Raw genomic sequence first — 24,196 nt, forward strand, 5'->3', positions numbered from 1 at the left:
ATCAGCGGTGCTGTTTGCAGTTCTGATGTTTAAGTTTATTATGTCTGTCTTATCTAAACGGATCATTTTACAAATTGCTTATCTGTTTCCTTCAAGTTTTGCCTGTACTGGTATTAAACACTTTGAAACGAAATTGCGATTTGAAGAACAATGCTGTGAACAAGAGTACAATAAAGCGTAAAGTTTCATTTAGACTTTAAACTAGAATACGATTTTAAACAGCATCGGGATAAGGACTTTTTCCGTACGGAACAAATCAAGTGTCGATATAACCATTTTTAAAATCATATCCATTCAACCTGATGTTCAACGAAGCTTGATATTGTCGATACCTGCCCGTCGAAGTTGACGATGTGCTTTAATTTCCGTAACACTGCGCTAGCCGGTGAATGAGCCACAGAAAAAAAGTACAGAGAATTAATAACACTGCCAGCACGCTTAATGCGCTCGGTTGATGTCGGCCTCGGACCGGACTCCAATTTGCGTGTCACTCAACAGCCCCGCTCAGCATCAATCGATAGTGAAGCCATAAAATCGAAACTCACCGAACGGACCGCCTAGTGGCCGATGTGGGGGCTGAATAAACGTTGTACGAAAGTGTAATAAATATAAAGTCAGCTTGCCAAGGCCCTGCCAAAGCACCCGTGCGGATACGGTTTATCATCGTCGAACACCCGCGCGGCTCGGTGGGTTTGCATAAAAGGGGGGAGTCAGGTTTGATATGTCTGCCACGATCCGAGGGGATGGCTAGGTGAGAGAAAGGGGCCATAGTAGTACACGGGGAGGCGAGTGTGTACGACGTCTACTACACAGCGCAGCGTGTCCCATTAAAGCGTGTAGCTGGCGGGCGGATTGCCTGCTTGCAGGCGCCCGAACGGGCTTCGCACCGGGAACTCACCGCAAAAAATACGACCGACCCGCACACACCGACCGACCTTCTCGGAACGGCGCGCTTCGGTCATTGATGCGTTGCCGCTCGGGTTTTCGACATGGCGTGCGCTATCCGATTGCATCCGAACGTGTCCGTGAAGCATGCGCTCTAAAGCCCCTGCACAAGCTCCACCAGAGACGGCGGCCACATTCCTGCACACACGCGGCGCACCGTGGGGTATTGAATCGATACTCGCCGGTCCGAGATTTGACCAGCACCGGTTTGACAGCATCCTGCAGGGTGGCCTGTCGCCATTAGCGGTTTGTTTGTAGGCTTCGTTCGAAGCGCGAGTGATGTGGCCGTGAGTGGTCCGACGCCACTCACCAACCCGAACCGAGAGCTTTCTCGTTTGTCGGAGGCCCTCTATCGGAGCGTGTCTGATCCGCGAAATGAGAGAGATTCAAAACTGGAGAGCTTCAGTGCTACTACCGTAGGTGGTCCTTGGGGAGTAAGTGAAAAGATTAAAATGCACTCAACTGTCCCCGGTAGATGCCTATCGGATGTGCCGGTAAGCTTGCGTAGCGTCTGGCACGGTTGTTCCGAAGCAAATTAAACACCATCCAAAATTTGTCAATCCTCACGGCACGCCGTTGGCTTGATCGATTAATTCGGTTCGGTTTCGGATTGGTGGTGGCAACAAGGCTACAGAACATGAAATCAAGTGTGTGATAAGGATTGGAGCACTGATTTCCGTATTCGTATCCGTGATGGATCATTTCTCTCGTTGGTCGGCCGCATATTCGTTCTCTCGCACGCTCTCCCGCGGTCACTCGTGCGTTTATCGTGCAAACGGTGATGGAACTGACGTTATCAAGCTGCCAGATGCAGTCGAAGAGGCACCGCGCGTTGCAGTGCTTTGCCACGGGGCCGGCTTTTTCTTCTCGGTTGTGTATGAAAATTCCCCCAAAAGCTGGTTCGGTGCAGTTTTAATTTTCTGACGGGTGCTAGTGCAGTGCTGTGAAGGTGCGTGCAGATTGGCTGGAAACCGAAACCATGCTGTATCGTAACGATCTCCGTTGCAATCTTGATTGCTACCAATTGCGCCGGCCAGTGCTCGTGGACGTAGCAGGATCCGTTTATCGGCCATCACCGTATCGTTAGTATAACATTCCTGCTGAAATCAAGTGCACTGTCCGGCGCGATAAATTCCACAATAAATTTTCCGACTGCTCGTGCTCTTCCGGAAGAAACTTTTCGCTTTTATGCGGTGGTAGAAAAAAAAATGGGTCGCAGCATATTTAATTACTGCACTTTTCGGTTCTCTTTTTTGCCGTGGCAAGTGCGCACGGAACCGAAACTTTGAGCAGTTGTGCCCGCACCGTGCGTTGGTGTAGGTAAGCAGTGGGCCACAAGATTTGCACCTCGGTTGCGCTGCAAAAATCACCGGCCACCAGGCGGCTCCACCGATCGACAAGAAGAACGGCAAAACTCCAACGAGACGGGAGATGCAATGATTTTTGCATTCAATTCCCGCTCTCGATTGAGGTGCTGTGTACCAATGTGTGCCGGTGTGTGTGCTGGGTTGGCCAACCATCTTCGTAGCCGGCCAACCGGCCCTCCCGGAACGTGTGGGTAACGTGTCGGAAGCACTCGGTTGGGCTTTTTTTTCGATTTCAGTTTTGTCCATTTTTCTCTCACTCGCCGTTGACGAGAGGCCGTCCCAAAGGCCAAGCCGCTCTCTGGTGCCTGGAGTCGAATTTTTAAATTTTTCCTCTCTGGCAACGCTGCGGGCCGCCGTCGGCGATCGTTTCTTCTTATCACTCATCAAGAACCGGCAGCAAGATTGCAGCACCGCATGCACTCATTGATGCTGTCAGGAGCGTCACACAAGTGGACGTGTTCGTGCAATGCTCTACTCTAGCGCACAGACACATACACACTGATTCCGGCTCACGTGCTAGGTCCCGAGGACGGCGGGGCCGAGCTCGTAGCGTAGCTCAGCCCGCACTAGAGTGGGGTTCGAGTGGGGTTCCCATTATTTTTTCGTCCTTGCAGCGTGGCGCGCGTTCGTATGAGTGTGACAACGGCTGCCGAAAGCCACGAAGAAGACGAGCCGCCGTGAGCCGGGGGCGTGAGTGAGACCGCCAGCTCGACCGGGAAGTAGACAAAGTGAGGCGTTTAACAAACATGAAAAATCACATAAAATAACGAGTCACGAGTCAGTGCACACCGGGTTCGGTGCGGGCCAGGTGAGCCTGGAGAGCGACCAGTGTTCCGTGGTGGTGACGGTAATAGTGTGAGCAGGCAAAAAGAAAAACAGAAAGCACGATAATCGACCGATAAGAACGGCATGTCATCAAATTGAAGTCAATAGTCCGTAACGTGCCGTACGATAAACCAGGATTTGCACGTGCAATGTGACGATGCACCGCTGAGTGGGGCAGAGCGTAGCGTAACGCGAACATTGGGGCAACGCATATTCGATCAGGTGAATTAACGTGCAGATTAGGAGCAACATTGAATCGTGCTTCATTCAGTGAAATTTTTGGAAAACATCCCGGAAAAGATAATATAGATAACGGGACGAGATGCGTGGGACGTCCACGAAAACGTCCTTCGGCTTCGACTGAAAAGATTAGCTGCTCCGAGACTCTTGTCAGTAAACTTTTACAGAAAAGAGCATACTTTTTGGTCATCAAACAACTTACGCAGCGAACCGAAAATGGCCACGTTGGCCGCGAGAAAATTCTTTGAACTTTCCGAAACCTTTTGAACTCGCCGCTTGCAAATCTTCTTCATCCGCCGTGAGTTTACTTTTTTTCGAAACCGTCTCTATTTATCTTGGACGTTTTCTTGTTTCCTTTTATGCTGGCCTCCTCTTATCACGCGCCCCGGGTCTAATTAATCCGACTGTCTAATTAAACATTCATCCATCTCGCCCTCCGCCGGCAAAGATTTCGGTGGGCTGCAAAATGGCGGCGAAGTGTATTAGGATACTGAATTGTAATTACGGCGCCTTTCTGCCACAGCCCGTCCGCGTTGGCCGCGAAAGCTGACCACTTCCGGTTGGGTCGCGTAAACGGAAGACGCTTATCGATTTTTTTTGGGACATTTCAATTCTTGCTTCGTTGGATTGTTTTTTTTTTGAAGCTAAGACGGCACACTGTTGTTGACCGTTCAGCGGAATGTCTTCTTTTGCGAAGAAGGCTATGATTTCCAAGCCTATGGTTTTATGCGCAAGCTTTCCAATGGCGGGTCTGGTGTTCTCAGTCATCCAGGAGTTGAATGACCTGGTCGGTATCTGTGGGCTACTAAACATGAAAAGTAAAAGTGAACTAACGAGAGAGTGACGTGGCGGTGACATGTGAGCGTGACCGAACACAATCCCACGAGACAACTCGAATAGTGCAGGCTTGGCAGGTTGGTACCCTGGTTAATATAAAATTTCTTCTTCAAGGTCCCGAAAAAAATCACTCACAGACAGCTAAACGCTATTTCTAATTGGCGTTATGGTGTCAGAAAAGCAGACCACAGGCTGTGATGCCACCAACATGAATGAGGCCGTCACAGATAGCCGCAAATGCTGGACTCATCGCTTGCGGAAATTGAACACACCAAACATGGTAATTAAACTCCAACGGTCGGGGTGCTTCGGGCTATCCGGCTTCGATTTTCGTGGGACCACAGCACAGCGATGGCAGACGGATGAAGCATATGCAAATGGCGCGTCACTGTATTGGAGCGTCCGATTACGCCGATCCCACAGCCCATTCACACGCCAATGGCCGAATATGGAATGGCCACAAAAGATGGATAGCTCGCTCTCTCTCTCTCGCACTCTGACGGTTTCCTGTCGCCTACTACGACCATTCCGAGCGATCTTGATCTGCTTCGAGGCAACCGGTTTTGTGTCTGTCTGTGTTTGCATGAGCCTGGTCGAGGACTATGTACCGTAGGATGCGTGTACAACGGGTGATTGGTGTCCGGTGTCCCGACACATAAGTTGACCATTTTTGGCCATAACCGCCAGGCCGGTTTCCATCATCGCACATCGTGCTGTGGCTACGCTAATCGAATCGTTTGCATTGGTATGGGTGCCGACGGGGTTACTAGCCCGATCGTAGTAGCCGGTGTGTGGCACACATACGCGCGCACAGACGAGAGACCCCAAACGGGAGTTCGGGAGCTAGTCCGGAGTGCACACGCGTCGGCTGCAGTTGGATGCAATTTTTCTGCAGTCCCTACGCACTACGCAACTACGCGTTTGTACGTTGCGCCGGACCGGACTTCCCGGTTACGCACACCGCCAAAGCCCGGCTGTCAGTTTCGGTGGCTTCGTATTGCACCAGACTGGACGCACTCGGTTCGGGCGATGCACCATCAAAAGGCAAGCCTAATTGCCCGCTCCTCTGTGTATGTGTCGGTTGGAGTAAGAGGACGGAAGGGAGATGCTGAATGGGATGCTGCCAGGGCCGGAGGGTAGCGAGAGCGTGGGAAACTTTCCACCCATCCTCAGCCTTTCAGTGGTGCTAGTAGTAGTAGTAGTAGTAGTAGTGGTTGGACGACAGATTTCATTGATTTTTCGGCCATTCGGTGACCATACCGGCGACTTTTCCGAGATTGGTTGGCCACGCGAGAACCGGCCGAGGACGTTGATTTCGGTGACTTCCGCTGGCTGGCTGTCGAGCTCAACGGTGGCCGCCCCCCGAAGACTGTGAAGTGAAAATGTTTAGCAAAAAATCGGAACCAGTGAGTGGCAAGGGACTTTTGGGCGACTGTCAAAAGCGACGTTGCCCGTCGTGAAATGAAGAACAAGTTTCACAATTTAATCAAAGAAAATAATGCATGCTCCAGGTGAAAAATGGGTCCTAAAGGCTCGGGAACGGAGAGTTCAAACATCCCACTTCAAATGGGCTTGGGAGTGTGTGCCATTTCTCATCGAACTACGGAAAAGAGGAGTGTCACCGAGAGCGTGCTGCAAAAAGGAAAATGAATTCCATTCGCGTGTCACCAACTTCGACTTCATAAAGCGCCCCGGACGCTACGGAAGGATGGAGTTCAATTTAAAGTTTGTTTAAAGTTGACACGCCATTAGAGCCCGAACGCCGGTCGATGCACCGCTATGCACCGGCCCTGTGTATGTATGTGTGCGGATTCTTTGGATCTCCCTCTCACTCTCTCTCTCTCTCTCTCGCCGAGGGAAGGTGACAATGGCGGGTTGATGAAGAAAAGTTTCACCGTTAGTTAATTCCCGGTCGTTAGTTTGGCCGACAGATGTAAATTGTTCTAATCGCTCCACGGAAACGTGTAGCCAAAGTTTGAACCCAGGATGATTTGGAGTGCGCCGGAAGTGCAACTTTGACGTAAGAATCAAACTAACGGGGTACGATGGCAAAGCAATGAAAGTTTTTTTTGGGCTGGGCTTGTTGCTTGTGTCGCTGAACCGGATGGCTGCATGTTTGTTTGTCTAATTTGATTGTTAAAGTTTTATTGGGAAGAAAGGTCTTGTCTGTCAATCGATTGGTAGGAAATGGGTATCTGCCATGCATTGTTGTAAAGATTTTTCTTAAGCGCAGTACATGCTCAATCGTCCCTGAACAGAGATATGAGACTGCAAAGACAAAGACTTTTCCCAGAACGAAATCCGCTTAGGTCCTGGTGAACACGGATTCATAATCATGCTCGACATCTCCCCAAGCATTAAGTGCTTCGCTTCATTATCTTACATGATTGAATAGCTTCTCGGTACGGCTTTGCTCCGGAAGCACTGTTCATGAACGTATTTTGCCGATGGCGTAACAATAGCATATCAGCTCAAGATGAAAGAAAATCAACGGGATGATGAGAAGGAGTAGAGTATTAAGTAAATTGAACATATCCAGTTCCGCAGCTGGGATATCGTCAACTGCACAGCACTAAGCCTTCTTTCAGCATAAGCAAACGAAAAAAAAATTGTAAATAAAAGACCTTGACTACCCGCAAACAAAGTGCTTCAAAAGATCGCTCTCGAAAACTTTGACATAATGGGATTATATTTCGCACAGAAAGGCATAACTGGCAAGGCAAACCGTGCCGGTGCCTGAATCGATTAGCTGTTGAAAGTTGCGCGCTCATCGTCGGTGTTTTCCGCCGGTTTTTCCGGCACATTTTTGTCAACCACCTCTCGCAACATGCCCTAATTGCTTAATCCCGTCTTCCCGTCGCGTCTTACGCTCGGCGGCCGGGTTCATAAGGAGGGCCGGGCCGGGCCGGGTTTGCGTGCGATGCAGGAACACAAAGTTTCGCAACTACCTTTCAACAGTAATTAATTTCCTCTGAATTAGTGTCTCGGAAAAGGCGGCTGGCGTGCGTCAGGCAGGCCGGCTGGGTCGCGCAGTGCACGGCAAAGGACGCCAAAGTTCTTCTACTTACTACTCAGCGAACCAGACAAGTGCGAACCAATCGAAACCGTTTAGTGCCGGATGTGGAAGTGGTTCAGGCCACCGGCGAACGCTTCCCGCGTCGTTCCGGTGTCGGGTCGGTTCACGAATTTTGCCTCACCGACCACTTTAGCGGGTGGGGGCAAATATAAAATTCAATACCGTACCGCGTTAGGTGGAGCCGAGCACCGGCATATGCGGTGGCCAGGGACAGAATCTAAAATTTGCATATTAATTAAAAAACCATTTTCCACCATCATCTTCACTTAATGTCAGTATCAATTGCAGAGCTGTTTGATGGTACGGAAAGTTCGTGAACTAGAGTGTGGCCGCTCAAGGGAGCAGTGGCTGGCAAGAGGAGGGACTGCGGTGCGATAAAGCGAGAAGGATGCTGATCGAAGTGCACACTTGCACGGTAACCGGCAAACACACTCGACGCCGCTCGAGGAAGCATGACCAGGCGTCTCCATCGCTGAGGGCCAATGTCTGCGGATAGGTTTTTTTGCCGTGCTTAAAGCTCACTTTTCTATCGGAGGTCGCTACACTGCGTACTGATGATGCTGTGAATTGTGAGCGCTGGCTTTCTTCTTGATTTAATGCGTCGGTAAGCATTTGAGTTTTTGGGCTCAGTGTATTAAATAATTTTTGTGTGAGAAATACCAACGTTCCACTTGTTTAGCCCGATGCATGAAAAGAGTAGCACGTTGAGTTATGACCTTGTATGTTGGCTGTAAAAATGACTAAACTTTAGTTATGCTGGAAGCAGGGTTCTAGCGGACTTAATAAAAGCCGCGCTCGATACTTAATGATGCCGTTTCCGGAGATGCCTTCGAAACGAAACCACATTTCTGGTAGCACAAAAACGAAAATTAACCTACCCAAGCAACGGAATTCGGATCCTACATTCAATATTCGTTACAATCCACTGTCTGTACCCATGTTTGCTGAAGCTATCAAAAAGGAATCGAAAAGAAAGTTGAGTGGCCTGGCGGTGGGTAATTGAACGATGTCAAAATAATTCAATTTTCCTTGCGATTGGCCCACCCGGCAGGAAGCAACCAAAAAAGGCACTCAAGAAGTCGTGTCCGGCGTTGCGATTTGCCTTATGAATGCTCCAAGTACCCTGATCAGTTACCATTCTTAGACGATGGGCGAGCCAATGAATCGGTGAGACTCGCAAGAAAATGGCCAGTCAAAGGTCAGCCGTCACGGGACACGATTGATGCTTTTCGTCGTAGTCGTCCATTGGGTGACTTTTATTTGCCGACTTCATTAAAGTGAAACGGAACGCAATGATGTGGCATTTTGGTCTAGCGTCTTTGCCATTTCTCGCCGTCTGCGTGTTTTGAGACGAGTCTTTCGTTCGTTTCAGAATTAATACTTTGCCAATTTCGTTTCGACACACGATCCGAACAATCTAGATGGGGAGACGTTTAAGCATCGATTTAAGTTTCGCGGTATGGAATTAATCTACACCAATCAGAGGATATTGGTGTTGATGGTTTTCACATCAAACTCTTACCTTCTAATTTGGACCGTGACCCAGATAATGCTTTAATTAAGAGTTAAGCTGAATTAAAATTTGGCCCTGTTACTAAATGAATGTTTTAACCGTATACCCCACCATAAGGGCAAAATTACAAGCCCCATGTTAGTGCGGCAATAACGTTGGTTTCATTTCCTTGTTCACGGACCAAGGACCGTGAACGTAGTACTTCCCCGATTGGATGTCATTTCCCACCACGAAAGAGAATTAGAGAAAGAGAAAGAGACAGAAAAACAACATTACCCACCACAAAAGGCAACATTAATAGTAATGAAAAGGTACGCACCTTTGTGCATAAATATAAATTACACCGCGCATAACCTTTTCGTTTCATGTGCCGTGCTGCATACTTTCCGGCACTTATTATGTGGCTCCGCTCGTGCAAGAAATGGGAAAAAAGGGATCAAAAACTGTCCCGTTCGCAGAGGGGTTACGCATCGCGCCACGGCTGCACGCACAACCGCTCCCCGAGACCGTGTGCGTTCCCTCCCCTAATGAGCATATTTAAGATGACAGCGGCAGCCGTGTGTCTCTCTAACGAGGACTCCATTAGAAGCTGGTAATATTCACGTCTTGTAGGGACGCGTCCCGACCGTCTGTATGGTTGCCGTGGCGAGGTGTGAGGCGTAAGAGATTATTCAGTGCTCTGCGTGCTGATTGCATGCTCTTTCATCGATTCGACCGCCTACCGCGGCTCCGTGGGCTGTGGGCTAATGATGGAGGGTTGCGCCCCGGGTGGATCCGGTTTTTCTCATGTTGCTAGCAGCAACCGAAAAAAAGTGCAACGGAATGGAGAGCGACCCGTCCGGGGAAGAAAGTTTGATTAAAGTCCTTTTTCGCGCGCACGCACACACCTACGCGAACGGGGAATCGGGGACCGGGATTCAAGCACTGCTTTCATGTCGGCAGATGAAAGCACCTTCCAGCGGAGCGGAGGTACGTAGCTGACTACCAGACTTATGGCCACCCGGTGGCCGCAATCGGCCCTGTCTATTGTTTCTTTCCGTGCCATTTTCATCATCCTCTTCTGCACTTTTGCATTGCGAACGCCTTAGGTTGTCCTCATCGGGAGTAGGCAGTTTATAAGGATACCCGGCTCAATCACAAATGAATAGCGAGCCCTTGTGAGTGCCTCGTACGCCCAGAGCGCGAGAGCGAGAGTGCGATAGAGCTACTCATTTTCCGAGAGCTCCACAATGAGTGTCTGGCACACACTCAGACGCGAACTGTAACGTTTGTTTGCGCTTTTTTCGTTGAGAATAGTTGATGAATGTCTTTTTTTTTAATTTACTCGTAATAAGGCCATCCATCTGTGTTTGTGTGTGCCTGCGTGAATGTCGTCCTTCTGCAAATCTCTCAAAAGGCTGTTTACCGACATCGGTCTAGGTAAGCAGTTTTTGGGGATTTGCAACACAATTGGCATTTTAGAAGCACTAACTGCTCGGTTGGTGCTGGTTAGCCTCTGTTGAGCGAGTCCATCGTTGACGTTAGTAAAGGCAGTGCTACGAACTGTGGGGTCCCGTGTTTGTTTATCCCTCGCAGTTCCATGAGCGCACTTCCGAGCGGTTCGCCGGTTCATCTCACTTATCACAGCGTGCCACCCGTGCTTCGGTCACTCACGGTATCGCTTGTGGCGTGTGGCTGGCTCCTGTTGCTGCCCCGTGGATGCTGCCGATCGGGGTAGTTCATTGAGGAAGGTCCTGTCGCGTGTCACTCGCAACGGTTGCCCGTTGGGCGCTGCTTGAGCGCATCTTCAGTTCGAATCCTGCTGTTCGGCGCACCGGCAGCATCAGCAGCCACCGGACGGTACCGCTGGCCAGAAGTAGACCGAGGCACTGAGTTTTGATTGTTAAGGTACGTTTGCGTTCGCAAGGTGAACCGAACAAAACCCGACGTGAAAGTGAAGCCCCCAGAAAAAAACACCCTCGGTTGACAAATGAGGTCCTTTTAGGGGACGACAATTTATCTGTCGCGTGCCCGACGATAACCGGCGATGATAGAGTGTTAAGTGTGTGCGTGTGCAGAGGAAGATAGTTTCTGAAAGGAAGAAAATTGCATCAAATTAGCTCCCATAAATTTGTGGTCCAGTGTCGTTCTGATTTTCCTCTTGCAAGACTTGGTTGGTCGCAAGTTACCAAAAAACGATTCCAAACGGTGCGACAAGTTTTGAAATTTATCAAATCGTGTCTTGAAGCGTAAACGGTGTGGTAAGAGCCAACACGGTAAGGGCGGAACCGTCAGGGGGAGTGGGCGTCCTGCGGTCCTGATCCACTGGCGTGTTTTATCAAATTTGGTGAACCACATCGCGGATCGCGTAATTGAACTGGAGTGTCGCACATCGCCTGCGGAGTCACGGCCGGTCTGGCCTCATCAACATCATCGGTTTTCGGCAGTCGCACGCTTCATCAACTCCTTTCGTCCGCTGGCGAACGGCGTGTCCTGGCGGCGTTTGCGCCACGCGCCGGGTGGGAGGAAAAATTAAATAAATCATCACCTCCGACCAAAGTCGCAGGTCGTTCCGCTTCCGCTGGCGTCTTCGGCCTAAAATAGGTAAAGGAACGAGCGACAAAAAAAAATTATAATAACGAGATCACAAGACGCTCTTGATCGACCGGGGGTGGTGATTTTCTTCTTCGTTTCCCTGTGGGTGTAGTGTGGGCGCGGTTCGGTTTTTCCTTTTCGTCGAGGATCTGAAAGCGGTGTGTCGGGCGCTTTGTGTCGCCAGTACCGAGTGACACAGACGGGACGGCACTTGAGGAACGAAAATTGGATTTCCTGCCCGATTGGAACCGCGGATACCACACGGCAGGCAGGCAGGCGGCAGACCAGAGCAAAGGGCGAAGCGAACTAGCAGGGTAACATGGTTTTTTTCGGGGGCCTAAATCACCGTCCATTGTGTATCGCATTTAGCGCATGAATTCAGCCCGTACAAATTACTGGAATTTTCATAATTTGATGATTCAAATGCACCACCCGATTTTCAATGCAAACTAGAAATTAATTGGAAAACTGAGATGGGATATCATGGTACATGGCTTTTCTTGGAATTTTATGAAGCACCCTGAGGGTGGACATGCAGCAGAATGACGATCGATGGTGGTTTTACTTTAAACATTATGCCACTTCGAAAGAGGCTTATGTTTTTCGCTGAAATTTTACGGTGCAACAAACGAAGCTGAAAGCTATAATCCGATTTAATAACGTGCAAGCTCTGGTGTGCATATTGACTGTCAGCATTGTTTTATGTTTGCTTCTGTTTTGCAGTATTAATGGCAATGTTGGTATACTCAGAACAAAATAATTGGACAAACCACTTTTTGTTTTGAGTATTCACATAGACTTAAATAGCATACAAAAAGCATCATCGTAATGCATTCACGGTGGTGGATTTGATGATACTCGTCTAATTAATGGCCAACACCACATTTAATGGACACACAAAATCCGCGAAAAATGCGTAACCTCTTTTCAAACAGCGTTCAATTAAACTTAGCAACCATTGGCTCTGACAGTGAGTCGTCAAAGTTGTGTTTTCTCTGGCATCCGCAGTAGGCACTTTCCACAGTAATGGTGGTTCAAGAGTTGCGCAGTGTGTCGAAAATCGGGAAGCAGACGTTTCCCAATTTTTGAGCGGAATATTCCAATCTATCATTTGTAAAAAGTTAGTTTTGTGTGAGAATATTCTGCTATTTTGAATATAAAGGAACTTTCTGCTACATGGCGTGCTCAGACAGAAATCAAAAAAGAATCCAATTCTTGTGCCATTTCCCGGTAAGTTAACTTTTCAAAATTCTTTTCGTCACATAATAGGGTAAACTGTTAGAAATATTGTGGAAGTGTTTGAAGGGCTATTTAGAAGCTACTTTTCTTACCACAACCCAATTAGCAGTTTCTACTCGGGCAAGTTTTCGATTTTCGTAACGATTGAGGAAATGATGTTCAAGGTCTACTTCGATTCAGTTGCACCAAACATTACAAATATGATCAAAACAAAAAAAAGGTTGTCAATCCGTCATTGACTCGCCCCAGCGAAATTGACCCCTCAAGAATAGCTGCATTGTTGTTATTTTACTTACAAACTTTCTTGCTTGAACAGCATTTAGTTCGTGTGATCCTCTTTATCTGAAGCAATTAAATTAGATGCTCTTTGACATTCATTAGTTTTGCTAAAGGTACTTAAGCATGAATTGCTTAAAAAGTTTCTGGAGCAGTCAAAATTACAATTTCAAAGGAGAACCGATTGCAGGGAACAATCCGATCGATTTGTGAAGACGCCAGACAAACGCCCGTGACGCAAACGAAAATGGACTTTTCGTCCTTTCCATGCGATATTACTATTTCGCAGCAACATTCTCACATTGCTGGGCCGGCGCTGCGTTCGATCGCCGGAATCGCTTATTAATTCTCGCCAGCGTGCTGCCGGTGCACTCGACCGAGGCAGCAGCTGCGCGAAAGTGCATTGCTGCGTTCTGCAGTCGGGAGCTCGGGAGAAGCGTCCGTTCATTGAAATTCCATGTTCGGCCCGTGTTTCGCAGCTGCCGTGGCTGGCTACGTGGGCGATGGCTTTTGCCCTTTGCGGCAAAGGACACCACTTGAGTGGCGGTGTGGGGGGCCAGTTCCACCCCTCTCAGAAGGCGCATGTTGTAAGACGTGCACTGGAGCGGTGGTCGATGCACACCCTGTGCACCGGGTGGTGTGTAGCTTATCTTTCCTACGCTACCCCGGCAGGTGGCAGGTGTGGGTGTGTGCTTCAGCATTACATAAATTTGCTTGCGAAAACTTGGCGCACGCCCAGCCGGCCCGGGGGTCACCCAGCGATGTCCGCCCGGTTGCATCGATGTGCATCGATATGTAAAAGGAGGATCGTTAGCAGAACAAATTAAAAACGTACAATTTATGGTAAACGCGTGTGTATGTGTGCGCGCTGGTGGTCCTTCTCCACTCGTACTCGATTCAGCCACTTTAGAGCGGGGTCACAGGATCGCATACTGGGGTCATAAGGCCCATCGATTCTGCAGCCAATTTACCAGCATCAGCACAAACCGGCGTGGCCGGGTCGGACCGACATTGGCCGGCTAATCGGTGGCCGCGGTGCTTGCAGCATCGCAGAAAAGGATACCGGACGGTCGAAAGGCCAGTGGCCGGTCGCAGGTGTCATGAAGCGACGCGCACTTGTCGGTGGTTTGCTCGACGTTGTTCTGGCGATGTTGGAACGATTCGACGACAGATTTCGCGCCCGTCAGCATTAATGAATGTGAACGTTCTCGACGATCCCGGCACCGACGACTAGTGGCAGAGTTGCCTGATTCGCCTCGTCGGTCAGATTGTGGAGCATTTCGCTTTCGCTAGCCGATAAAAATCGATACCACACGGCCACGGAGCTTGCATTCGGATCGAGATGTTGTTTGAAATGTTTTCTGCCAACTCCAAACAGTAACCAGAAAACTCACTTTATTTATCGAGGCCTTCGAGTTGATTATTTTACTTTCGGAATCCTGCAACGCGCCAATTTGCAAATGTAATGGGCAAACACACGGGACGGGTAGTTTACTTTAAAATAATTTCACTTCACCATCGGGTTGCCGTAAATGAGTGTGATGAATTTTCTCACCGTTTCCACCGGCGGTTCTGGGCCGGTTTTTCTCCACTCGATCGGCATGGCGGGCCGGGTGTTTGCGCAGGGGCAGCCAGAAGAAGAAACACGGAATCAAGTTGCCGTGCTTCGTCGAAATGCATAAATTCAAAGTGCGCTATAAATGTTTGAGAGTTTGCAGCCAGGCGCAGAGTGCAAACACTGCACTGCACTGCACACTGGTGCATACGAGCCAGTGGAGGGAGCGAGAGAGAGAGAGAGAGGAAGAGAGGGAGAGAGATACGGCAGCAAAGGACATGCTCACACTGACGTATTATAAATTCATGCATACAACGTGCACCGGGTCTGGAAAAACGGGCGGGCTCAGGATAAATATGCTTTAAAAACCGAAGGAAACTAACCCGAAAGAACCCCGGGGCCGCCCTGGGTGCCGCCCGGGGGCCGGAAAAGTTTCGTCCGTGTCATCATCTGGCCTTTTTTGGGTGGGATGAGTCTGTTTGTCTGGAACGCAAACGCGAAACGGGCTGGTCGAAAAGTTCGCGCTCCAGCCTCCCGGCGCTGGTCTTAGTGTTTAATCTGATTGATTGTGGAACTTTTATTGAAAATCTTTATAGCGCACAACCTTATTTTCACACAACCCGCTTTTTTGATAATAAAATTCCTGCCATTATGAATTCGGACCCCCTCTCGGTCCGCAAACGGTGCATGGTGCATCACAGCCCAAAGCAGGCAGCGGTTTCCTTCGGCGTGGCTGCTGAAAGTTGGTGCTTCCTTTGCTATGCAAATGCTTGCTGCCTCTACGATTTATGGAATATTCATTTCCCGAGCCCCACCATATGCTTGACGGGCAAGGACCACGTTGGTTGAGGGAGCGAGGAACGGAAACGATGCTCTCGAACGGCTTAGCTCGGTCGGGAGAGCGAAAGAAAGAGAAGGTGGTCCAAATCGGATGTGGTACAAACTGAGATCAACATATTTGAAGTTTGCAGCCTGTTTGATTAACTTTTGTGGTCAGAGGCAGTCGATCGTTGTTCGTTTGGCCGCGTGTGTGGGAGCACACAATTGGCCTGAACGAGAAAGTTTAGAGCAGTTTTCATATTGTTTAAGATGTTTGTGGTGCTACATCAGGAAGGATAATAAAGGGCAAACTATGAACTGCTCAAAGTGCTACCGAATGATGGCATACATTTTAGTACCTCAGTTTGAGGGAAATATATACTGAGACTGGGATTGTTGACGTTGCTGCGCCGACCGATAGTTTCTGTTCGATATCATTCGATCGACTCGATCGTAAGTTGAGAAGTTTTTCCATGCATCCCGGACCGAGAATGTTTGCTCTTAAGATATTCTAACGAAACATTCACTCGGTTCGGTGTGGTTGACAGGCTGAGTAATTTGTTTCCCGTAATACTGTAAGAAACTCTGCCCCAAGGAAGGTGGTTTTCTAAGGCTTTGCCGTGGCAGCTCAGGTGCTCAGGAACCGAGCGCTAGCAACAGTAAGGGCGAGAAGTTACACTGCAGGCACTGAAGGAAATCCTGTTTCAGGATAGAAAACAAAATTGGCCAAACCTGCTTTAAAGTCAACCGTACAACGTACTGGTTGGGACAACAAAACGTGCGTGAAATTGTTTGCATTGCAAAAGGTGGCTCAAAATCGCGGAAGCGGCAAATGGATCTGTCGTGCATTTTGTGTCACGCACTGTCACCTTGCACGACAAACACAACTTTCCTTCACGAGAAGAAGGGCACCCACCCGATGAACAGCGATATACTTCTTAGAGCTTGGCGCAGCTACGCAGAGCCTGTAAGTGCATCCGAACCGCAGATGATGACGACTTGGTCGGTTGCATTACTGCGCGGTCTTCCGAACCAACCGGCAAACCCGCGCCGTACGACATTTCCCTCGACGCCCAGCCAGTTGGGCGATGTGTTTGCACAGACGGAGTTGGTTCTTAATTTTCGCTCCAATTAGTTCCCTGCCAGTGCCGTGTGCCGTGAACTGTCAGGAGATTAATTTATTATACACACAACAAGCGCGCGCAGCAGCGCGCGAGACGACGAAACTTTTCGGCGATAGATTTATTATGCAGTTCCTGGTGCGGCAGCTTCACCAAGAAGCTGAAGTACCGGCGCACCGGCGGTACGCTTGTTTCGGCGAAGGATTACGCACAAAAAATGGCCCTGGTGCCCTTTTTGGTGGAATGGAGGCCGTATCCTGGAAAGCTCTTAGGTTCCGGTATGCTAATATTACACAATGTTGGCACGCGACGCATAGCGAAGGGGTTTTCCATTGTTGCTCCTTTCGTTAGATTCATTTACCCAGCAAATCAAAGGTCGCACCCAAAGTGTGCCAAGTTTCCTACGAATCGCAACGTCACGAAAATGGCCTGTTTGCCCCCGAAAAGACCTCGCAAGCCAGCGGCTTTCCGGAAACCGTGGGACCGTGCTGATTTTCCTCGTCGGAGCGGTTGCTGAAGCAAACACGATGAAGACATAGATCAATTTCCCATTTGTAGAATGTTTACTTCATCTTTTATCGATCCCCTCCGGCACGCACCTTCCGGTAGCGTCCGGGGGATGTTGGAAAGAAATATTGAGTCTCTCCGGCCGCTCCGCCATGGAACGTGAGCCGAAACTTGTGAAGGTGACTACACGCGTCCCGGGGAAGGAAGGCCAAAAAAAGGGCCTAACGTTTGGGTTGAAAATCACGTTCAGCCAACAGAATGCTGAATGTTGCTCGAGAAACTTTAGCCAGTAATCGGTTTGACAAATAAAAGCAGTTCGGGGTTCCCGGGTTTCGCCGGGTAGAGCTTAGAGCCAACACGCTGATGGACGGTGACGGCGGTTTTGGAAAGGCCGATTTCAAACCGATCGATCAGGTGGACCCCGTGTGTCGGGAAGGTTTGCGTTCAGTTCGTTAGGACTCTAGGGCCCATTTGGGGTGTGTTTATTTGCTTGATGATCCATTAAAATGCATTGCGTCGTGTGCAGAGAGCACTTGCTGTAAGGTCAGGAGCGTACTCATTCCGTTCCGTTTTCCAGATCTTGTGGAGCCACTGTATTTCAAGATCTTCAAGAAGTTTATTTAACAGGAAGTTTAACAAGGAAGGGAACCCTTCTTGCCTTCTTTCATGTAGCGTATCCTTTTTACTTGAACATATTAAAAAAAGAAGGTGCGAAAGTGTGTCATCGTGTGCTATTCTATGAATTTCTTATAACGATTCCTCGTCAAGTTCCTATTATGCCTCCCGATACAAAGTCCGTTCCTAGAGATACGCAAAGCGAACAGCATCGCTTCCGGTTCGTGGGCCAACAAACTTTTCCAAAAGATTCAATTAGTGGGTGCAGTGAAGTTTTTGTACATTTCAGGCTCTGCGGTGTCCGTTTTTCCTGTGCGAAGGCCGCAGCGAAAAGTCAAACACCGACAATTTCGATTTGTTGAGTTATGTTGGTTAATCAACTGCGATGAAGAGTTTCCACGTTCCGCGTTCCCTTTTGCAACTCAAGCAGCTCCCGTTCTTTCTTCTGCAGGCTTCGCACCCCCCAGACCCGGCATCCCGTGAGGAGCAAGTGTGTTTCGTGCTGTGTTTTTTCGTCTTCCTATGTTGAGGGCTCCACATCAGGCACGATTTCGGACCGAAAACGGGGTCACCGGGTGGAAAACGATGTCGGCAACGATGCGCTGGAAGCGTCCGACCGATCTGGGCCGAACTGGGCGGTGAAAACGTCCCCGATAGCTTCGTCCAACCCTGCTCCCGCTGCTGCTGCTAGTCATTCGGCCAGCCTTCGGAGGAAAAGTTTTAATTTTGGGGTTTGATTTTGGCCGCTAATTGGAATCGCGGCATTGGCTTACTTTCGCAGTGCGGCCACCGTCACGGCGACATGGTCGGTCGGTACGAGCGAGTGTCCGAAGTAGCAGTGAAGTGTATGCGGAATTCAATAATTAATCTCTCGGAAGAAGTTCGCGGTGCCCGTGGTTCGGTGCTTTGTGCTTGAGTGAACGGACGGACAACTTGTGAGGGTAGAATGTTAGGTCATGCGGAAAGTGTCAGTCCCACGAGAGCGTCCCACATTGGTGGCCCGGTCGGGAACTCCATCCCTAGATGCCGCGTTGGTCAGTGAGGTTGCAGTTGGCGGACCAAGAAACTGCGCCAAAATCGTAGAAAGAAACACCAATGTCATGTACATTTAAAATTCCATAAATAAGTGAGCTCCCAGTGACGGCGTTGGGAAAGTGTTGCAGAGACCGAGAAAGGCTTTTAGCGCCGGTCAAAGCGTGGAGTGGTTTCGGGCCAGCATGGAGCGTACGAGTGAAACATAGTGGACGGAACGGTTGTGAGCCGAAAAGCGAGAGACACTGGAGCGAGGAGTCCATCCGTAAGCAGTGCAGTGTCTATGCCTTTTACGGGCGCACCACAACAATGGATGTACGCGGCCTCACACAGGCCATCCTGTTGCTGTACATTGCGAAAGGTAAGTCAATTATCGTAAGTTTGTTTACTCTTACATTTTGCGCTCGAAAGACTTCCGACGTTCGGCACGGAAGTTAACGTTAAACGATCGTCAGCTACGGGGCTACTAATTCGCTTTGATGTCAGCCGACAGCCGGAGCGGGGTTGGAATGTGTTGGTAAACATTTTTCGCATTTTCACTCCCCATTTCCAATGATCGCGCGACACCCAATCCAGTCGGTCGCGTCGCTTTAGGCCGGAGAAGTTTCCCAAACAATCCTTTAATTAGTGTGCCCAAAAACGCGACGTCTCGAACGACCAGCAAACTGAGAAAGTTCTTTAACCAGTGAACTGGCGGGCGATCAGCGCTTCCATCGACGAACCACAGGAAGGAGCACATCCTGCGTTTTTGTGTAGGTCTTTCACGCCCTGACGGTGGAAGCGGTGCGGTCGCGCGCGTTTGCCAAGGAAAAGAATTTAATGAAGAAATTCCAGATCTCCGATGCCGGCTAATGCCGAGAGTAAGTATTCCATCTATCACCGGTTCAGTTCGATCGGAATTTTATTGATATTGATGGCGAAACGAAATGGCACGAAACGTTCTGATGAACTTCGGGCCATCGGTGTAAGTGGCGCGATTGTGGCGCGCCGCTGACGATGTCTTCCTTGGACACCCGGCTCGGTTCTTCTGTTCTACTGGGGCCAAGGGCTGAGAAAAGAAACATTGGGCCCATATTTTATACCCGACCGATGTAGGACCAGGGAGATTTTATTACCCGCGATGGGCAGGTTGGGCAGTCACTAGCGGACACTAACACGGACACACGTCGACTATTGGGTGACTTCAAAAGGTTTAAATTGGATTAACTGCAAATTATGTGTTTGATGTCGGGATCGGACGCACCGAATCCTGGTGTCTGGTGGATGGAAAAAAGTTAATTTATTAGCCAATATGGTGCCAGGCGATCCATTATCACCGGCATCACATAAATTAGTGAAAAGACTTTTTCCAACTTCGTCACCGAATGCCACTTAATTTACATACGAATTGCCTCGGCAAACCGACGTCGGGACCCTTCGAGTTCGAGTTCTGGCCCCGTCGCCGACCTGCGGGAAGATGTTCCGTTTGCCTGCCACTTCGGATCCTTGTGGGATTGCGGACATTTGGAATTACTGCGGCGTGTCCAAGGCCTTGCGAAACTTTGCGCCACTCTAAAAGGAAGGACGCACTCGAGTCAAAAAAGAAGAAATCCCCGTAACACGATACCTGCGGAAGGTATCACAATTTATCTACCCCAAGTTGCCCCGGGGGCGAAAAAGTTGCCGAACAAACGACCGATTTCCGGACCCAAGGGGTGCGGTCTTGGGTTTGTGTGTGGGGGGCGTGAGTGAGAATTTATTTACTGCTCGTACGGATTCCGCTTTCCCGCAGAAAACCCGAAAGTTAGTGGAGCTGATTTATTCTTTTGGCCAGACAAATTGCTTCGTCAAATCCATCACCCGTATCCACGTCGGCCGTGTGCTGAGAGGGATAAAAGTTTGGCGCCGAAAGAGGCACGGAAGCCGTAATGCTGGGTGAGCTAACCCGTGATGTGGGCACGACGGCCAGAGGGATAAGTGAAAGTGAGAGCGCAAACCAGCGACAGAACTTTTCAGTGATAGGCCAATCGATGACATTTGTGCCGTTCCCACGTGGATCGTCGCTGCCTTGGGGATGTACTCCGACACCCTTTTCGGAACCTAAGCCTAAGTAGAAACAAATCCTTCCCCGTTTGGATTGAAAAGAACGAAGGAACCCCACAACAGTCAATTGGGAAGCTTAACAGCCTGAATGTATGCAACGGTTTCGGTGATTCGATCTGACAGATGAACGGCCTAAAGGCGGCTAGTGTTACTGGGAAATCAAAACGGCGGGGCCACTGTACGGAATGTGGCACGGGACTGGCGGTGGAAAAAAACTTTGTTCATTTCCGCCAGTCCGCCATTTGTTCACAGGACTCGCCGGAACAGTGCCGCCTCCGGCTGAGAGAACAACACGCCGTTCGGATGGACTATGCGCCAAGAGTTTCTAATTTGGCAGTGGAAAGCGAACTGGCCTAAGGGGTGACCATGTCCAGAAAGGATTCAACAGGACGTTGTAAGGCCGTTTGTATGAAAGTTCAGCAAACAGGGGTTTATGAGAGACCTACCGTCCAAGGATTATAAAGCATACTGCTGCTGCTCTCTGACCGAAGCATAGTCGTCACTTCTCGAATGGATTTTGAGCCTTACCGTTTTAAAGCTGGAAGCTCGCAGCGCTGTTTGTTTTCGGGACAAACTCGTAACATGCGTGAGTCGACGCGCATTGGTACGCCTTTTAAAGGCGCGAGATAGCCACCGACTGATGGTTGGCTTCGGCTGAACGGATAAGGTAAATTGGATTTTCCACAAGCACAACCGCAGTTTGTGGTGCCGCAGCAGCAGCAGTTCCATCATCAGGTGCAAAGAGGAATTGCCTGCCTGCGAAGCGCGGTGTTGCTCCACTCGGCCCGCGTTACATCACGGCGAAGCAGATAAAGTTCTCTGTTCTTTTTCGCAGGAACCTCAAAAGAAAGAAGTTGGCAACAAAAATATGAGCTTTCCTCGACGGTGCTCGACGGACGTCAGCAGATTTTGCGTTTCTTCCCTGGCCCCACCATAAGCTGGCGGATGTTTTTGCTCCCTGTGCACACACCCACACACACACTGACACAAATGAGCTGCAGGGGAAAATTGTTTCAAAGCGAAAAGTTCCCCGATAGAGTCAGCGGCCCATTGAGCAAAAAGTGGAGCGCCGGAAACCTGAACACGAAAAGAAAAATAACTGCAGCAAGTGTTTGGCGAACTTCGCTTCGGCGAACGGCGGGCCCGCGGAAGGAGTTAAATGTTGTTGAGAAAAGAGCGCAATCCTTCGCCAGTTTCGTCGGCCACCCATCCGCTGCCTGTTGGGCGGGCGCTGTTGAGGAGATTACTTTATTTTAAATCAATTTCCCTGCCAGCCGAGGGATTTATGCTGGCTCTGGCGCCACCCAATCATCAAGGAGCCGAGCAGCGGAAGAAGTTGCTCCCTTTTTGCTGCCAGCAGCTTTGGCAAAATTGTCTTGACATAAACGAGTGTTTGATGCTGCGCGTTGCATATGTAGCATGGAGAGATTATTCTGATGTTGATGGCGCATTCGCATTCAGGCAAAAAAGCAGGGAAAGGATTTAAGCGATTACGCCCGTTTTAACGAGTGCCGCTAAGCAACAACTTATCGCAACGTGAGCGGAAGTTGCCTGTCTGTTCAGCAGTGAATTCGCTGAGTTACCTGTCCAATTCGTTCGCCTAATTGTTGGCCCGATTGGGGCGCAAGCTCGTTTCGTTTAAATTGGAAAATCTGGAAAGTTTCGTGATAAATGGCTAAAAAGTAATCTAATATTCGTATGAAACCAATACAGAAACCTTGCAGCAAACAGCAGGAAGCGTCGGATCATATTACGGCGGGCCAAATGATTAAACACCACGGGCGGGCGCTTTTCGTGTGGCCATTGTGCGGGGAACACATGCTGAGCCCAAAATGTTTTCTGGCCTGTAATCGTGTATCTCAACCTCAAACGACGGACCGTGCGGCGCCACAACGAAGAAGCGAAAGTGATTTGCAGCACGGTATCAGATTGCCGAGGGCAGCCATAAGCGGCCAAAGAGATAAACCAAACCACCATCTCAGTGGGGACTTAGGGCCCTGGCCACCGATAATGATGTCTTGAGGAAGCCATAAGACTGGATCGAGCAAAAAGCGTACTTTAAAAGCGTGCATAAAACGTGTGAGCAGCACTCGCAAATGGTGTCCCATTTTAGGATACCTTCCGTTGTGTAACTGGAAGAAAAAAACCACGAAGCAAATCGTAATCAGTTCCAGTTGACGAGGCCGCCAGATGATAGACCCTGCCGGGACGTGTCAGTTCATCTGGTGTTATTTATGAGCGATCGTTGGCAGCTGACCTTCGCATTTATCGGCTAAGCCACTCGTAAATCCCGGTGGCTCAGGCTCAGGCCGATCCGCGGAAGGAAGTCCGATCCGGTGTGGCAGAGTGAACGGGGTCCCCGTAAATACACTCCGAGCTTTACACTTCGGGGGCGACTAATCGCGGCGACCGTAGCGCCGGCGGCACACCGGCGTTTTGCGCCTGGTTTGCCATGCATGTGCAATGAATATTCATCACGTGGCGAGACGTGGAATCCACACGAGACGACGCTCGCTGCTTACCATTTTTATCGCTATTGATTTTTCCGGGATTTCAGCTTCGACGTCCTCCGAGATCTTCGGCTCCTCACACACAGGCACGCACACAGCCTTAGGGTTCGGATCTCGTTAGCGTCAAGCGAATGTCAAGCGTTGGGCGGGAGGATGAAGAATTGTTGCTGATTGTTGGGATGGCGTATCAATCGGGGATGTGTATTAGCGCTGTGTGACGCAGGATCGTCAGCTCGCACACTGGCAGGGGCCAAACGAGTCGAGACTTCCCGGATTCTCCTTTCGGTAAGCGAGCCGGGGCAATGCTTTATTAGTGTTCGACGAATCAAGAAATTGCCACGGTAATGTGCTGCACGGATCGAAAAATAACGAGCCTGTTATTTTTGCTTTATTCGAAGGCTAGGCGCTGCATTAATGAGCTATTTGGGCGGTCCCATAAGCATTTACTTCTTAAGTTTTGTTGCTTGCTGGGATAAATAGAAGGGCTATTGTGGACTTGCTACTTTTGGGCACTATTTTTGGAGCCCACCTAAAGCGGTTCCTATATTCCAAACGGGGCCACTTGAGGATCTATTTAACAAGTACAGAGCCAGATGCCATCATTCGTCCAAATGCCCCCAAACTGAGAGGAGTGATTACATTTGAAAGGGTGTAATGCTGTGTAAGAAAGTACGAGCCTGAAAGTAAGATCATGACATCGACATTGTGTGCACTTCAATGACAAAGCATTTACTCGATTTTACTTCAAACTTACGTCCGAGTCGCACGTCTGGGGCGGACAGACTTCGCATCACACAGCACGTTACTTTTGATATCTTTTCTATGCTCTCCCTATCTGGTCGGCTTCTTTATGCCGCACATGGTCTTCTTCTGGGAGGGGTTGTCTACAGCGATGGCCCTGGCTCCAGCGGACGCCAGCAAGCCCTACTGCTTGCTCCTTGCTGGCTTTCTCCCGAGGCCCTTGAGAAGGAATGCGCGAACGAAGACGGGTGAACCTGTTTGTGATGGTGCATAAATAATAAATTTTGGGGCAGTTTCATCCCGGTTCGGGAGGGTTTCAGTC

At 49.5% G+C, this 24,196-nt stretch overlaps 1 protein-coding gene across 1 annotated transcript in view; it reads left to right on the forward strand.

Moving 5' to 3' along the window:
- Nucleotides 1–18,850: 18,850 nt before the first annotated feature.
- The window catches only part of LOC131215819 (cell adhesion molecule Dscam2), a 59,824-nt gene continuing 54,478 nt past the window's right edge, over nucleotides 18,851–24,196 (forward strand). Inside the window, exon 1 of the mRNA XM_058210215.1 lies at nucleotides 18,851–18,902. Within this exon, the coding sequence (XP_058066198.1) occupies nucleotides 18,851–18,902 (52 nt within the window). The remainder of the gene's footprint in view (nucleotides 18,903–24,196) is intronic.

The sequence above is a fragment of the Anopheles bellator genome, chromosome 1, assembly GCF_943735745.2.
Source record: "Anopheles bellator chromosome 1, idAnoBellAS_SP24_06.2, whole genome shotgun sequence".
Classification (NCBI taxonomy): Eukaryota; Metazoa; Arthropoda; class Insecta; order Diptera; family Culicidae; genus Anopheles; species Anopheles bellator.